Source organism: Amia ocellicauda, chromosome 12, assembly GCF_036373705.1.
Source record: "Amia ocellicauda isolate fAmiCal2 chromosome 12, fAmiCal2.hap1, whole genome shotgun sequence".
NCBI lineage: Eukaryota > Metazoa > Chordata > Actinopteri > Amiiformes > Amiidae > Amia > Amia ocellicauda.
This window is the reverse complement of record NC_089861.1, coordinates 7,244,418-7,257,643: the sequence shown is the minus strand read 5'-3', so window position 1 is coordinate 7,257,643 and position 13,226 is coordinate 7,244,418. Positions and strand designations below refer to the sequence as shown.

The 13,226-nt window shown below is 39.6% G+C and overlaps 1 protein-coding gene across 11 annotated transcripts in view; it reads left to right on the top strand.

The window, feature by feature from the left end:
• LOC136764302 (sorbin and SH3 domain-containing protein 2) overlaps positions 1 to 13,226 on the top strand; it is a 91,822-nt gene that overhangs the window by 68,775 nt on the left and 9,821 nt on the right. For 9 of the 11 annotated variants that reach the window (XM_066718227.1, XM_066718220.1, XM_066718223.1 and 6 more), the window contains 9 exons: positions 1,210 to 1,266; positions 3,465 to 3,514; positions 4,744 to 4,922; positions 5,594 to 7,153; positions 10,566 to 10,651; positions 10,936 to 10,982; positions 11,716 to 11,830; positions 11,940 to 12,068; positions 12,924 to 13,127. In XM_066718227.1, coding sequence (XP_066574324.1) covers positions 1,210 to 1,266; positions 3,465 to 3,514; positions 4,744 to 4,922; positions 5,594 to 7,153; positions 10,566 to 10,651; positions 10,936 to 10,982; positions 11,716 to 11,830; positions 11,940 to 12,068; positions 12,924 to 13,127 — 2,427 coding nt within the window. The remainder of the gene's footprint in view (positions 1 to 1,209; positions 1,267 to 3,464; positions 3,515 to 4,743; positions 4,923 to 5,593; positions 7,154 to 10,565; positions 10,652 to 10,935; positions 10,983 to 11,715; positions 11,831 to 11,939; positions 12,069 to 12,923; positions 13,128 to 13,226) is intronic. The other 2 variants (XM_066718225.1, XM_066718230.1) reach the window with 1 other exon arrangement.

The following is a 13,226-nucleotide window of genomic DNA, read 5'->3' as shown; positions in this document are numbered from 1 at the left end:
ATTGTCTCTACATCCGCAAAAAGCACCTGTCAGTCAAAAAAGTGTTTAAGCCAAACTGCTGCTAAGTGTTTCACTGTTATGGGAATAGGCTTAGGAGGCTTTAAAATTTTAGATCATTCACAGAAATCGCAGTTTCACATTTGCTGGAGACACTGCAATTACCTAATTTAAAAGTCTGAAAGATCTCTTTGTATTCTGTTTCTTGTTTTAGAACAGGCCTTGAATGGCTATTAAGCTTCTCCAAATATTGAATGTTTAATTATTATTTTTAAATAATTTGTCTATAAATATTTTTGGCTGGAATGTAAATATAATCAGTATATTTCTGATGAGTAAGCTGTTTCCCTCAATTTGTTCATTATTAAAGATTATACCAAACTATTATTTTAACTCATAGTCCACTAGAAGTCTCAGTATCCACAAAATGTGCTTAAAAATAAATAAAAGAAAACATGGCTGTAGTCATATTATTGGCATGATGACTAGATCAGAATTTCACTTCTTCCAGTGAATAAAAATGATATAGTTCATCCTCTGTCAAGAACCCAGGATTTACAAGCAGTGCTACTTAATATTGATAATGTTTCTCACCTATCACTACCTACTTATGTATCTAAGAACAGGTGGTGAATTTATGGATATACTTATTATATAAACTAGGCTATTTTTCTTTCAAACCTAAACCTGCCACTTTCAATTTGGAGTCAGACGTAATTTGAAATTGTAATTGATGACCTGCGATTCAAGCTGACTGAAGCTATTCATCCGAAGTAAACATTACCCATCTCAAACCAAACACAGGGAATTGAATCTTGTCAAGACAGATCCGTGCAGATGAATTAAATCTGGGGATATGAAAACAATACATTCAAAGGAAAATGCAACTGAAATGACCTGTCTGTTTAAGGGAGTGTTGCTGCCAAAATAAAACCAAAATCAGTAAAAAAGGTGAAACTGAGAATTGTAAATCATAGTCTGTCTATTCAAATGACTGGGGTCACTTGATCAATGATCATTTGGGAATCTATTGCCCCGTCCCTTGTTTTTCACTCTGCCCGTCTTAGTCTCTGTCTGCTGTTTGTGTGCTTTCCAGTGCTCCATTTTTTCTAACCATGTCACTTTTTCCACATGCTCTTTCCCATGATGCCATTGACTTTCCTTCACCTCATCTCTCCGCCTTCTACCTATACGCTGCTTCTGATACAAAAGCCTCCTAAAAAACTTTTGGATTATATGCCAGAAAGCTCTACACGTGTCTCCACAGAGGTAATGATCAACACACCTGTCACCTTCAAGACCAATCCCTCATAGCATTCACATCTATAGGTATTCACACACGTCATTTGTAACAATGTTATTGGGTGAAACACTTAGTTTAGTAAATACTGCTCCTCCAGCTGTACTATTCAGAGTTTCCTGAACGCTAATTCAGCCCAGAGAAATCTGTAAAGATTCCAGTTAAGTTGATTGTTATGGAGTGGAAGTCAAATATTTACACAACTCCTTACGTCAGTTCAGTCACTGCTCTCCCCATATAATGCAAAGGAGAAGCAAAAAACAATACTTAAACTGATAAGTCCACAGTTCTTTTGTCTGGAAGGAAAAAAAGGAAAACATACTTTATACTTGAATTGATGTGCTTGATTTCTACACAAATTGAGGATTTTCTCAGTGTTTGATGCACACACTTCCTAGGTTTCTAGGGATCCACCTTCATAACACTGTTGTGATGAATGAGAAAGTACTTGGTGGGGGGAAAAAAAAAATATATATATAATTTGTAGTCACAATTTGTGAAAATAGGTATGCATGTGTAAAATGTAAAAGGCAAAATGCCATGTCACACAGCTGGGTGTGTCACAGTGGTTCAAGGTGACTTATTCTGAGTGCAGTCCTCTACTTAAAGAATTGCAACAGCCATTAAGGCCCTATTAATGCACATAGTTTTTTGTGTTTTCATGTCTTTTGCTCATTGTTCCAATATTTCTGATAATATAGTGTGTGCGTGTCATTCAATTCAAGCAATCAATCATTACATTTGTATTTAGTATAGCACCCTTCAAAGGGTAGCCACATATGCACTTTACACATTGAAGATAAACAATTAACAAAATGAAGAACAAATAAAAAAAGATAAATAATTAATTAAAATAAACCATTCATATTCCTGCCACTCAATACTATTAGTGGCCACAGGGCATTACATGTATTACTTTTGTGGAATTGTACTAAATATATTAAATAAAACTGTTTTATATATCTGTTGATTGATTGATGATATGGAAGTGGATGTGTTTAAATGTGTATTTATTTATTTATTTGTTTGCTAGTTTTTATTAAATCAGTTGAACTCCACTATATAATGTTATACAAATAAGAAACTTTGGGGTGTCACTAGCACCTTCCTATATTGGGTTTTCATGAATAATCCTATAGGATGGCGTCTGCCTCCAGTGTCTGACTAAATGTGCAGGAATATGAAATTATCCCAGGTTTACGAGACCAGTAAGAAGATAATACTATTTCTCTAGGGAATAATAACCAAATTACAAGAGTCTCATTTCTGTAATGCCATTAGGTGACATGCTGTAGTGAAACAGTTGCCTTGCTGAAAACAAATGAAGAAAATAGTCAATTAAAGTACATTTACACTCTATTATACCAAATAAAATGCAAGAACGTCAATATGTTTAGGGTTTTGATGGCTTCAAATCAGCAGGATAAAAAGTTGCATAACAATATATATTTTTTAAAGGCTTCACAGAATGTTTTTTATTTTAAGACTAATAAGGGAAACAAGGATGACATGTAGAGAAGACCACTTTAGGAGTTAAGGTGCTATTTAAACAGTGCACAGTAGCACACAGTTTAAAACGGTAGCTGCAGCTCAATTAAGCAATTCCTGGAGACGTACTTGTCACTTAGGGGAATATTTATGTTCACAAGTGACCAATGTATCCCAGTCACTCTGCATTCCTGAACAGGAAGATCACTGCTACTTTTAAAGACGCTTTAAAAAAAAAGTGTCAAGTTTGTATGCATTAACATCACTGTTGAAGATGCACACCACTGGGCTCGTACCAGGGGTAGAATGAATGCTTTTTCCAGCCATGTTTATAAAGAGTTTCCAGTTTTAATTGATCTAGAAACACTAGTGAGTACATTCTGAAACTGTCGTGAGCTTTGAGCATCAAGTGAAATGGGCAGCCGGTTACTCTTCTCGCCTAGGCATCGCAAGGATCTTGTTAACTGTCACACTCTTCTTTCGGAAGCAGGTGTCACAATAACGTAAAGTGTTTCCGCAAATCGCCTTTCATTGTGTCCGCCCTGTAGCTTGTTCAGTCCTAGATTGCCTAAGAAAGCTGGGATGCCTGCAGTGTACAGATTGAGCCATCTCTTCCTTGCACAAAGAACAGCCTTCCTCACATGGAATTAATCCCTTTGTTGCATTTGGTTTCTTGCAGACATCTTTGTATAACTCTTCAGCGGACAGAACCCCTGAAAGGCCGTCAAGGTGAGTTGCTTTTATTTCAGATTTTGTATTTAATTTTAATTTTTCTTTACCTGAAATATAACTGCTGTAAACTATTACCTCTCCAGAAGAGTAGTAGTATACATAACATTTATGTTCATGCCTCTCTAAAATGCATCACCTTGTACAGATTTTTGTATGCGTACATTCATATGAATATTATTGTTATTTATTTCAGTAGTAGTAGTAGTAGTAGTAGTAGTAGTAGTAGTAGTAGTAGATGTAGCAGTATGTTTACTTAACAGCTTTACAAAGGGTGATCGCTCTCGATAAAATGAATTCCTAACATGTACCAAGAAGTGATTGTGGCTGGCAAGACTTTCTTCCCAGCATCTCTTCCCCCCGTAAATCTGGAAAGTTATAAATGTCCGCTTCTGCAGACAGCGCTGGGTGCCCTGTCCTTCCCTGGCTGGCGGCACAGTGTCGTCTCCTCCCACTCTCCGTTCCCTAAAGAGCTTCATAGTAGCCCTGGCCCTCTCACGTTTCCAATGCTCCTTCAGTAGTAACTCATACATTGCAAGTACAGAACTAGTCAGCAAGATCCCTTAAGAAAGTTCAGCACAGGAATTGTGCACGGTCATGCAGCTGTTTTCCCATGGCTTTAGCATGCGTGTCCTTTTGATTATCCTTTTTTTAATGCTTTGTGTGGTTGACTTTTTGTCTCCGTGCTTTACCATGGTTATACTATCTTTATAAGGGATTGCTCACAAAACCTTGTTGTAGTCTAAACTTGTAACAATTGCAAACTATAAACATATCATGCCTCACAACTCAGGAATGGAAATAAGACTCCTTTTGTATGGCAGTGAGATCTGTTTCATGTTTAAGAAGCTACAGACTGTCATAAAAATTACACTGACAATGCAGACAAGCAAATCGATCCCTGCTGTTTTTACTCTGCAGGCTTGGCAGTGAAAATGCAGTGAAAATATGGTAGCAACGGTGAAATATGCATTCTCTCATATACAACATCCTACCACTGAAAAGCTCTGGAATGGCTCGTACTCCTGTCAAATAGGATTATTATTCCCATTCCTGTCATCTTTGATCTCAAAATGTGCATGGGGCTTGATTTGTGTGGGCATAACCCCTAAAAAGTCAACGGAATTTCTGGGTTTTTGTGGTTCTCCAGCCAATAGACCAAATACATGAGTATTTACTCTCTAAGAATTCCTTATTAAACTCTTAAGGTGGTTTGTTTTATTTTGTAGCTCTGCAAGTGACTACAGGAAAAGAAGGAAGTCTGAGCCTGCTGTAAGCCATCAGAGGAGCCAGAGTGATCACAATGCAAACCAGACCTCACCCAAGGCTGCTGACTCGCAGCGCAGTAACAGCACACTCAGAAAGCCATTTATTAGTTCCTCACCCTCATCCCCGTCCAGAGCAAAAGGTAGGCAATGAAACTCTTGCATAATCCACTGATACCCAAGGAGAGACTGTGTATAGACTGAAGTGCATGCATATGAAAGATCCTGCCGAGGAACGCATATAATTCCACGCTAACGATGGTCTCCCAGCCCAGGTAATTAGATTATCTGTAAAACATACTGAAACTGTTTCTCAAATAAGGACCTGAAAGGGTATTGCAGAATGTTTTTTATTTTTCTTGTTGTCTTTTTTTGTTTGTTTTCTTTGAACAGCGTCAGTGGTGAATTTCTGTCTTGTTGGATTTAATTATACACTCAAGTCTTATTCGCTTTTGAAAACCCAATGCATTGATATTCGGTGGCATGAAGGTAGTTTTTGTACTTCATAACAGATAGGGGGCTCATTTTACCATGATCTTGTTGAGACAAGCTCTAACAGAAGTAATTCAGTGATTAATTTTGTAATTAAGTTTTGATGTCAACTTCAATAAATTACCAAAATACGTTTTACTAATTGTAATGCCGTTGTAATTTCAAGTACATTTCTTTCGATTAATATCGTCAAACTTTCTCTCCTTTAACATTTACACTTTTGCTTACTTCCCCCACTATTTATGCACACTTGTCCTTGCGAACCTGTTAATTTCCTCTCATGTCTTTCTCTTGCCATGCTGCTCTTTGTGGATTTTCGAAGGTGGGGATATTAGCAAAATGCACTCACCCCTTTTAAGTTGTTCAGGTCCCAACCATAATGCCTCACATGAGTCAGACTACAGCTGCTACAGTGAGCCACCTTTCCCTGTGGTTCCACTCGGATCCAAACGAGCCATCTGCTTCAAAAACGGCTGGCAAATGAACCGGCAAAACGCAGAAAACTGGAGTAGCACCGAGGACACAGTCTCCCCCAAGCTGAAGTCTCGGAGTTGCGATGACCTCCTGACGGACGAACACGACAGCATGACCGACACCCAGACGCGATCCGAGAGTGTGGGCTCATTGATGTGCGATGAGGAATCCAAGAACCCGTATCGCAGCTGTTGCGAGGGCCCCGAGCCTCGCAGGCCCAGAGCCCGGCACCGATCGGCACACGACGCCCCCGGATTCCTGAAGCTGTACAGGAAGATGCACCACATCAACCGCAAGGACCTGCTGTCCTCTGAGGTCATTTGCTCAGTCAAGTCCAGGATACTGCAGTACGAGAGAGAGCAGCAGAAGGACCGGCTGGCAGGCTGGAGAGAGGTCAGCGATGAAGTGCCCAGGGACATGGTGCCGACACGGATCTCTGAATTTGAGAGACTCATCCAGAAATCCAAATCCATGCCCAACCTGGGGGACGAGATGCTATGCGAGGACACGCTGGACTCTACCAATAGAGGGAGCTACACCAAGCGCCGTTTTTCCATCGAGTCCTTATTGGATGAGGAGCAGCCCAACCGGAAGGCACCTGATGGCGGGCCCCAGTATCTGAAGGGTAAAAGTATTGTGCCAATCCACATCGAAGTCACTGGAGATCACCCGCCACAGATGGCCTCCCATCTGGACTACTCGGACAGCGACCACGAGGCAGTGGTGTCTGACCTCAGCGACTTCATCCAGATCGAGGGCTCCTCGTTCTGCAGCGAAAGCGACTTCGACCACTTCTCCTTCACCTCCTCTGAGAGCTTCTACGGATCAGGGAACCACCACCACCATCACCACCACCATCCCAAGCACCTGGTGAGCTCCTGCAAGGGGAGGTGCCCGGCCTCCTACACCCGTTTCACCACCATGCTGAAGCACGAAAGGGCTAAACAAGAGCGCAAGCAGCAGCTCAAGAAAGAAGAAACCGAGGCCAGCCTTTCCAAGTTAGCATTCCTCGTCAGCCCAGTGCCTTTCAGGAGAAAAAAGTACTTGCCTCCTCAGAAACAAAGTCATAAGCCAAAATCTAAGACCTCAGTTTATGAAGCTTTGGACTCCGCTCTGAAGGACATCTACGACCACATTAAAGCCGAGAAGAGAAGAGGAAGCCTTCCAGACAACAGTATATTGCACAGACTCATAGCAGAATTGCTCCCAGACATCCCAGAAAGGAATTCCTCCCTCAAAGCCCTGAGGAGAAGGAGCCCCGAGCATCAGCCTTACCATCCACAGCCACAAGACGGCGAGGTGAATTACACCTCATATCCGCCCGATTACGGAAGATCACCCTTCAGTGCCTCTTATCAAGATATGGACAACAACAACCGGGGGAATGATAATGCACACTGCTTTCAAGGTGGATTATACCCTCCCCTCCCCCATTAGTGTTATGTTATGTAATTGTATTGTTTTGTTTTACTTTTATTTTCTTCTTCACCTGTGCTTGACTTCTTCACCTGAATTGCACTGAAACCCATTATCCATTTGTGTGTCTTGTGAAAAATAGTCCTCAGGACAGTTATGAGAGTAAGTCAGCCGTAGTAACGGTTCAGAAGGAATCAGAAAGGCTCTGCGGCTGCTTTGCTGGTGTTTGTCACGTTTCAGCACTTGAGCATCCGTTACTAAAATTCAAATATGAATGTAAAAATGCAGGAAAAAAATTGGTTGTGGGGCCAACACCAAAATTAAACAGCTTAAATATGTATAAGACCAAAGAATTAGGAACCTTTTACCTGTATTGTATGTTTAATTGGAAGACTTAAGTATATAACATTTGATATTTTCCCCCATTGTTTGAATCCTCTTGTCCTTTTTCCTTTTTGGTCAAATGAATGCTACTGAAATTTTGTTTGTGTCAATGCTAAGAATTAGTAATGCTCAAATGAGTAGGTTAATAGCTTTGTTGTCTCTCCATATTTAATGTTGTGAAATGCATGCTCTCACTTTGTTCCTTCATGGCATTTCAGTGACATGCATGTTTAAACACTGTAATGTGAATAGCTTAGGTTATTTTCTCCTTTTTTCTCCTTGTTTTCTTGACAATTTCCCTGATGACTTTTTATCATGGCCAGTTGTAACTGCCACTCTCTCAAATACAAATCTTTCAATGTTTTTAAGAATTTGCTTGAATTAAGGTTGAAGAATCATTACAAACCAACAATAACATCTTTCGGGCATTTATTTGAAATACACTAGATTTACAAATGTGAGGTATCTTTAATGTTACACATATGCAGTGCCTGTGGGAAGTATTCACCCCCTATGGCTTTTTCACATTTCATTGTGTTACAATCTGAAATTCGTACACATTTAAATGGGATTTTATTTGTCTTTGATTTAAACTACTTACTCAACACTTTGGATATGTAAGATCATTTATAACAGTTAAATAAATATACAAAAAAATTTTATTGGTTAAATAAGTATTCAACCCTCTGAGTCAGTACTTGATAAAACCACCTTTGACAGCAATTACAACTGTGAGTCTTTCTCTATGAGGTTTGCACATCTGGATTCGGCCATTTTTCTTTGCAAAATTGATCAAGCTCTGGGCCACTCTAAACACTCCAGTGTTGCTTTGGCTGTGTGCTTTTGGTAATTATCCTGCTGTAAGGTAAATCTTTGTCCCAGTCTTAGGTATTTTGCAGACTGAAGCAGTTTTTCTTCAAGGATTTGCCTGTATTTAACTCCATCCATTTTGCCCTCTACCCTGACAAGCTTCTCATTCCCTGCTGATGCATAGCTTCCCCATAACACGATGATGCTGCCACCACCATGCTTCATAGTAGGGATGGCGTTACCTTGGTGATGTGCTGTGTTGGGTTTGTGCCAGACCTGCTTTAAATTTAGGTCAAATAATTCAATTTCTATTTCATCGGACACACAGAATCTTTTGCCACATCTTTTCACAGTCTCTGACATGCCTTTTTACAAATGCCAAGCAGAATTCTACATGGGTTTTTTTCAGAAACGGCTTCCTTCTTGCCATTCTTCCATACAGGCCAGATTTGTAGAGTACCTGAGCTATTGTTGACACAGATAGTTCCTCCCATCTCAGTCATGGAATGCTGTAGGTCTTTCAGAGTTGTCATCAGCCTCTTGGTGGCTTCTGTCCAATGTTCTTCTTACCCGGCTGCTCAGATTTGGAGGACGGCCTGCTCTAAGCAGATTCTAGGTAGTGCTGAATACCTTCCACTTCTCAGTGATCCACTTGACTGTGTGCCAAGAGAAATACCATGCCTTTGAATCTTTTTATACCCCTCCCCTTATCTGTGTCTTTCCACAACTGTGTTTTGAATGCTCCTTGGTCTTCATAGTAGTATCTTTGCTTTGAATGCACTACACAACTGTGGGACCTTATAGAGAAGTCATGTGAACCACTTTTATTGTGCACAGATGGACTCCATTCAACATATTGTGTGAATTCTGACCATTTTCCCCCACATTGAAAGTGTTGAGTAGGTTGTGTAAATCATAGGTAAAACAATCCCATTTAATTTCGACAATCTGAATGCATGAAAAATATTCTACAGGTCCCCTATGCACTGTATATACACTTATGTTATTCTAATTTGGCACTGGATATCATTGAGCAATATCAAGTCAGCCGTTGTGTAATGTCTTTGAAAGATATCTAATCGAGAGAAGTTGTAGTTGATGTGTGCCATTTGAAGATTAACCTAGTTACGTCCTTTGAACAAAATGCAGTGGCTTATAGAAATAGCCCCTGACATTTGATGATTGTTGATCAGAGCAGCTGGAGCACTTTTAAAATGATGGGAGAGTCTAAAAGGGGGCAGGGCTTCTGACAGTGATTGATTGATATTCCTCAGCTATTTTTACTCCCCATCCCCTTTTTTTGTTGACTCTATATATATGTGTATTTTCCTCAATGGATAACCAATGCAGTCTTGCTAAAGGCTGGGACATATGTGTCCGTGATAATGGAACACAAAATATCTGATAATTCTTTGCAAAGTGCTTGAAGGCATTTTATGGTGCAGGTACAGGTCCCTATCCCTTCCAGAGTTGTAGCTCATACATTATCATTGCAATGGAATTGTGTCACTGGGAGGCAGTGCAGGCATGGGCTAAGAATAAAACCAAGTCATCCCAAGGGTGCAGTATAAAATAGACCCATCACACATGCTTAAACTGAACTGTGGCATGTAAAATGAAGTAAATAATCAGTGCATTAGACCTTGGGCTGCAAAATATACTGCTTATATAATTTCATATTATTGAAAAGATCTATATAATTGAAATTGTGAAGTCCTGCTCGCATTCCTTGTGTTCAGTGTTTTCCACTGACTTGGAAACAAAGTATATTACAGGAGATGGCTTTCTGAGTGCCAATAATATTGAGTGTAAAGAATAACTAATTCAATTACATTTAAATGTCTGCCCAATGTAGAAAAACATAATTCTCAATACCTAACCTAACAAAACGTGGCTTCCCATCCCTAAAGATTTACAATTAAAACAGTTGACATCAGTCAACAGAATGACACTGAGAGAAGAGGTTTGAGGTATGTGTAGGGCTCACATCATTTGTTTGTCACATGAATTATGACAACGAAGCTCTTTCGCTTCCAGCCAGGGACAGTCCTCTCAATACCGATAGTACACCGACAGCACACCGACACTCACCTAAGGCCGACAGTTCATTTCAGTGCATGAAAACAAATAGTGGCTACGATGCCAACTGGATGTGTTTGTTCAGATGTAAGAGATTCCTCATTGACTGTGTGCCCTTTACTTCTGAATAGATCAGGACTCTTCAAGGGGCTTTTCTTCTATCCCTGACGCAGGTCGATATACTCCCAGAGACAGACAAGCAATACCTGACAGAGAGGTATGACAATTATTGATGGATAGTCTGGAAAACAACTACATTATATTTTATATATAAATTGCACTGCAGTTGTGCTAGTTTTGTGTGTTACTGGCACATAGTTTATATACTAAATGTCTATTTTCGTACATTTTTTTTAAATGTATTACATAGTACTAACACTAGAGGGAGTTCTGCACAATACAATGACTAATTCAAAATCTAATGTTAAGTTGATGATATTGTTGGTTTTGACGTCATATAAGCAGATAACTTATTTGATCCTCTTTTTTTGCCTTTAATAGAAACAGCCAGCCAGAGCAATATATGACTTTAAGGCACAGACTGCAAAGTGAGTACAATTTACTGTGTCTATTATTTAGCAAAACAGAATATATTATAATTAATTTTCAGCCTTTCCAAGATATTAAATGTTTATCAGTAATACACTCTGAATAATAATATTGTGACATCACCAACAGACACTTTCTAATATATTCCCATATAACACAGTAAATAACTGTAGCAATACAAATTAATATATCCATATAATGTAAACACAATGCAACAATGATTTAGTAGTATTTCATTTTTTTTAAACAAAAACTCTTTAGGAAATACAATGTATCATGATTTGGCTAACTAATGTTCAAATGCAATATTTATTCATGAATATCCATGAACAGTTCACCAATAGGTTCATAATAATTTTGTTAACTGAAAACAATCAATCATTCTTTCAGAGAATTGCTGATTTTGTTTGTTTTTATATCTATATGTGTTTTCCTGTTTTGTATTTTTTAATTTAATTTCAAATCATTTAAGTATCAGTAGTACATAATGAAAATGTATTAATATGCAATAATTCTTAGAAAGCAACCCAAGAATAAGCAGAAGTACTGCTATTTACGTGGATAAAGCAGTCTGTTGGAACAACAATAAAAGCATTTTCCTTTTCGACAGTGCCAGGTTTGTCTTCCTTCCACCTGTCCACAAGTGTCACTTTGTGTAGCGACTGTTTCTCAGTGAGGAGATAATATCTACAGTTTCCAGATGTAATGTAAAGAGACCTGATTGTGTTTCAGGGAGCTGACATTCAAAAAGGGCGATACAGTCTACATCCTCAGGCAGATCGACCACAACTGGTATGAAGGAGAGCACCATGGGCGAGTGGGCATCCTCCCAATTTCGTATGTTGAGGTATGCTGTTTGAAAATACCTTGTCTTCTTGGTTCTTTCACACACACACACACACATATATATAGCCCATCATATCCCCTATGTAATATCACTCTCTCTGTCTCTTTAGAAAATCTCACCGACAGAAAAGCTTCAGCCGGTGAGGCCACCCCCCCCAGCACAGATAAGGGAGATAGGGGAGGCTGTGGCAAAATACAGCTTCAATGCAGACACCAACGTAGAGCTTTCACTGAGAAAGGTAAGGTAGCTGTCCCATCTCATCTTCTGTGACAGTGGCTCATACCAAAGTGGCGCCCAAGGTGTTGGTGAGATACTTGAGTAGCAAACCAAAGACAGGAATGTGTGCTAACATTAGCCAAGGAAGAGGTTAATGACATAACACGTTCTGCTAAGGTCTCTCAAGGAGGAAATAAAAGCGGATTCTTATGTCTTGATCGAGTATGAGCTCCCACGGCCCCTTTCCAAAAGCCACAAATGATGTACTCATTAGGGAAGAACTCGCCAAGTAATAAATGATTGGACAATCGAATGCCATCAAATAGTTTTTAACAGTGCATGGTTTAAAAATGAAAAATATATCATGCATTAAAATATTTTATAATGTCAAGACCAGCTAATGTACAAGATCAATGTGTTCTTTTTCCTCATAAATATCCATGCGTGGTTGACAAATAGGCTAATAATCAATTGGTCAGCTCAAACCAAGCAATAAATTGTGCAGGGGCTCGGAGAGTATCCGTTTTGGTACCAGCTTTTATTTGTGTAAGTGTCCTGGGGAAATGCATCAACCCCGACTGGCAGTCCATTGCTGCCCACAAGTATAAGTGGCCCCATGTAGCAGCTAATGTGAGAAATTAAACAAGCAGAGAACAAATTGGCAATCCATCATCTCTCCGCTCCTGCACAGCAGTAATTTCTGCCCACGGGGGCTGTGCTAGATTCTGCTAGATATTTCTATTCCGTTTAAATGGATTTGTGTCTTTAATTGTAAAAAATCCAACAAGCAAAGCAGGAATATTCCCTCGTACGTGTTGTTCTCTATCTTACTGAAGTGTAAAAATGTACACCGACCTAAAACAGGCGCTTGTTCTAGGGAGAGAGAGTCATTCTGCTCAGACAAGTGGATCAGAACTGGTATGAAGGGAAGATCCCTGACACGAGTAAGCAAGGCATCTTCCCAGTGTCGTATGTGGATGTCATCAAGAAGTCCCCCAGCAAGAGCCCAGGGCACTACCCAGACCCACCAATACCTCAGAGCTATTCCAGTGACAGGATCCACACTTTAGGAACCTCAAAGGTAGGTAGCTTTCACAGTTCTTCTTAGTGGATCTCTTTTCCAGGGCTTTGTTTCAATCAAAAATGTATTTTTTTTTACCTATATATATATCTGGGTATC